We start from the raw sequence: 4,128 nt of genomic DNA, 5'->3' as shown, positions 1-4,128 counted from the left end.
TGTATTGTTGTGAAGCAAGATTATTAAAAATGACCCTTCATTTCATAAAAAGAAAAAAATAAATAATTTCTTTGGTTAGATATTTTGGGGGCAGGAGATGGAAGAGAATAAGATCAAGAAGATGGAGAAAGAATGAAGAAACAACATTGATAAGAAGGAGAAAAATAAGAACAAAAACAAAAGTAGCAGTGATAGAAAAATCAGAATAAAAGTTTATTTTCTCACTTTCGCTTTAAAAGAAAAGTCTCAATTTCAGGATAAAGTTTCTTCACTTTCACTTAAAGAAAATGATCTTAGTTTCCGGATCTCTGGTAGGGAAGGGGATGAGCCACGGGGATGATCGCCCACTGGGGTTGGTACCTCCCCTGGTCGGCCACGAAGGAGATCTCGACGGGGACTCCCTCGGGGGATTCGTATCTGCGGGGAAGGGGTTTCGTTGAAGATGCTGAATCCTTCGTGACCTGCTGATTTCGTCAACTGTTTGCTTTCGCAGAGTTTTGTGGTAAATTGCTGGTGTACTTACGAGAAACGTAGATAGACACAAAGGTAGAAATATAATAGAGAGATGAATAGACAATTATTTCCATATACAGAGTGTCGAGGCCCGATGCTCACCTCCAGCCTCCCTGCTTCGCCGAAGGAGTAGCCACCGTAGGCGTCCTGCGTTCGGTCGTCCTTCAGGATGGGGATGGGCGCGGAGTAAGGACTCTCGGCCGCCTCCGAGACGAGGACGGACAGCAACAAAAGGCCGGCCTGTGCGGGATGGGACATGGTACTTGTTTAGTCTGGGATTTCATATTACAAAGACTGAGAAAAGGAATCAAGGAAATAGGTATTAAACACTAATTATATCAAAATGTTAGTAAGAGAGAAAAGGCAAATCACACACACACACAAAAAAAATGCCTATAGTATTCCAAAATTGTAGGCCACAGAAAAAAAACTAATAGAAAAGATAATGACAATGAAAATGGTTATTGTGTTGTAATACGGAAACTAATCCTTTACATATAAAGCCGAAAACAATACAACATGAAGCAAACGCTGCTAATAAAGGAAAGCACTTGAATGTATGTTTTTTTTTTTTCTTCTGAAAACCACACACACACACACACGTTCATAAACACAATATATTTCAAAGGTAACATACTGTCTTGTCTCGGTAATATCTTAAAGAATCATACAAACGAAACTCAAAACGGGGACCCATACACACAAGAAAAGTAATATATATATATATATATATATATATATATATATATATATATATATATATATATATATATATATATATATATATATATATATATATATATATATATATATATATATATATATATATATATATATATATATATATATATAAATTAACCACACGCACGGTATCATTATCGGGGTTCTGTATTAAATCTAGCGTATTACAGCCTTTTGAGAGAAAGATCGAAAAAAAAAATCCTTTTTCGCTTTTAAGTGATAATTATGATGATTTTAACATTAATTCAAGTAATTATGATGATTTTCATGATAATTCCTTTATTATTAACAATAATAATGATAATTATGATGATAATGAAAATAATAATAATGATAATAATAAGATGATAATTATAATGATAATTTTCATAATTACTCCAATAAAAGCAATAATTAACTCTATTCTAATACTTTTCATTCTAATAATGACAATAGAAATAATAATATCATTATTATTGTTATTATAATGAGTATTATTGTCATTATCATTTCTAAAATTATCATTATTGTTATCATTATGAAAATAGTTATAATGATGAAAATGACAGTAATAATTAGCACTATAATTGCAATAATGATAATGATAATAATGATAATCATGACGATAATGACTATAATGATGATGATCATCAGAATAATGACCATAATGATGATGATAATAATCATAGAGTCCATTTATAATGAAATAAAGGCTAAAACTAATAAAATTCCACAAAGCGAAAAAACGGCAAAATCTAGCATATTGATAATTATGATGATTATTATTAACAATAATGATGATAATTATGATGATAATGACAATAATAATAATGATAATAATAATAAAATGATAATTATAAAGATAATTTTGATAATTACTGCAATAATAGCAATAAATAACTCTATTCTAATAATTTTCATACTAATAATGACAATAGAAGTAATAATAATATTATTATTATTATCATTATAATGAGTACTATTGTCCTTGTTCTTTCTAAAATTATCCTTATTGTTATTATCATTATAAGAATAATTATAATGATTAAAAGGACAGTAATAATTAGCATAATAATCATTATAACTACAATAATGATAATGATAATAATGATAATCATGACGATAATGACTATGATAATAATAATAATAATAGAGTCCATTTATAATGAAATAAAGGCTATAACAAATAAAATTACAAAAGTCGAAAAATGGCAAAATCTAGAGTATAAACGCCTTTTGACAGAAAGGTCGAAAAAAACTTTTTTCCTTTTAAATGATAAGTGTGATGATTTTAACATTAATTCAGGTAATTATGATAATTCTCGTGATAATTCCTTTATTATTAAAAATGATGATAATTATGATAATGGCAATAATAATAATGATAATAATAATAAAATGAAAATTATAATGATTATTTTCATAATTACTGCAATAATAGCAATAACTAACTCTATTCTAATAATTTTCATACTAATAATGACAATGGAAATAATAATAATATCATTAATATTTTTATTATAATGAGTATTATTGTCATTATTATTTCTAAAATTATCATTATTATTATTATTATAAGAATAGTTATCATGATGAAAATCACAGTAATAATTAGCATAATAATCATTATAACTGCAATAATGATAATGATAACAATGATAATCATGACGATAATGACTGTAATGATGATAATCATAAAAATAATGACAATAATGATAATGATGATAATAATAATAATAGAGTCCATTTATAATGAAATAAAGCCTAAAACTAATAAAATCTCAAAAGTCAAAAAACGGCAAAATTTTGCATATTACACCCTTAAGAGAGAAAGGTCGAAAAATATCTTTTTTCGTTTTTAAATGATAATTATGATGATTTTACCATTAATTCAGGTAATTATAAAGATTTTCATGATGATTCCTTTATTATTAATAATAATGATGATAATTATGATGAGAATGACAATAATAATAATGATAATGATCATAAAAATATAATTATAATGATAATTTTGATTATTACTGCAATAATCGCAATAATTAACTTTATTCTAAATATTTTCATACTAATAATGACAATAGAAATAATAATAATATCAATATTTTTGTTATTATAATGGGTATTATTGTCATTATTGTTTCTAAAAGTATCACTATTGTTATTATCATTATAAAAATAGTTATAATGATTAAAATGACAGCAATAATTAGCATTGCAACTGATATAATGATAACAATAATAATGATAATCATGACGATATTGACTATAATGATGATAATCATAAGAATAATGTCAATAATGATGATAACAATGATACTAATAATCATAGAGTCCGTTAATTTGAAATAAAGACAAAAATATTATTATTTATTATTCTAATAAAATCCCAAAAGTCGAAAAAACGGCCAAATCTAGCGTATTACAGCCTTTTGAAAGAAAGGTCGAAAAAAAACCTTATCGCTTTAAAATGATAATTATGATGATTTTAACATTAATTCAGGTAATTATGATGATTTTCATGATAATTCCTTTAATATTAACAATAATAATGAAAATTATGACGATAATGACAATAATAATAACGATAATAATAAAATGATAATTTTAATAATTATTTTGATAATTACTGCAATAATAGCAATAATTAATTCTATTCTAATAATTTTTATACTAATAATGACAATAGAAATGATAATAATATCATTATTGTTATTATAATGAGTATTATTGTCATTACTATTTCTAAAATTATCATTATTGTTATTATCATTATAAAAATATTTATAATTATGAAAATGACATTAATAATTGGCTTTATAATTGCAATAATGATAATGACAATAATGATAATCATAACGATAATGATTATAATGATGATAATAATAATCATTA

General features: G+C 25.0%; 1 protein-coding gene across 1 annotated transcript; it reads right to left on the bottom strand.

Moving 5' to 3' along the window:
- Positions 1 to 293: 293 nt before the first annotated feature.
- On the bottom strand, positions 294 to 771 carry LOC138860664 (larval cuticle protein LCP-17-like). The gene is made up of 2 exons (XM_070118678.1): positions 616 to 771; positions 294 to 461 (listed from the first exon to the last, which is right to left on the bottom strand). Exons 1-2 carry the CDS (start codon positions 769 to 771, stop codon positions 294 to 296), a joined length of 324 nt encoding a protein of 107 aa, XP_069974779.1.
- Positions 772 to 4,128: the final 3,357 nt, after the last annotated feature.

The sequence above is a fragment of the Penaeus vannamei genome, chromosome 42, assembly GCF_042767895.1.
Source record: "Penaeus vannamei isolate JL-2024 chromosome 42, ASM4276789v1, whole genome shotgun sequence".
Classification (NCBI taxonomy): domain Eukaryota; kingdom Metazoa; phylum Arthropoda; class Malacostraca; order Decapoda; family Penaeidae; genus Penaeus; species Penaeus vannamei.
Note: the sequence above shows the minus strand (reverse complement) of the source record. Positions and strands in the feature narration are given on the sequence as shown.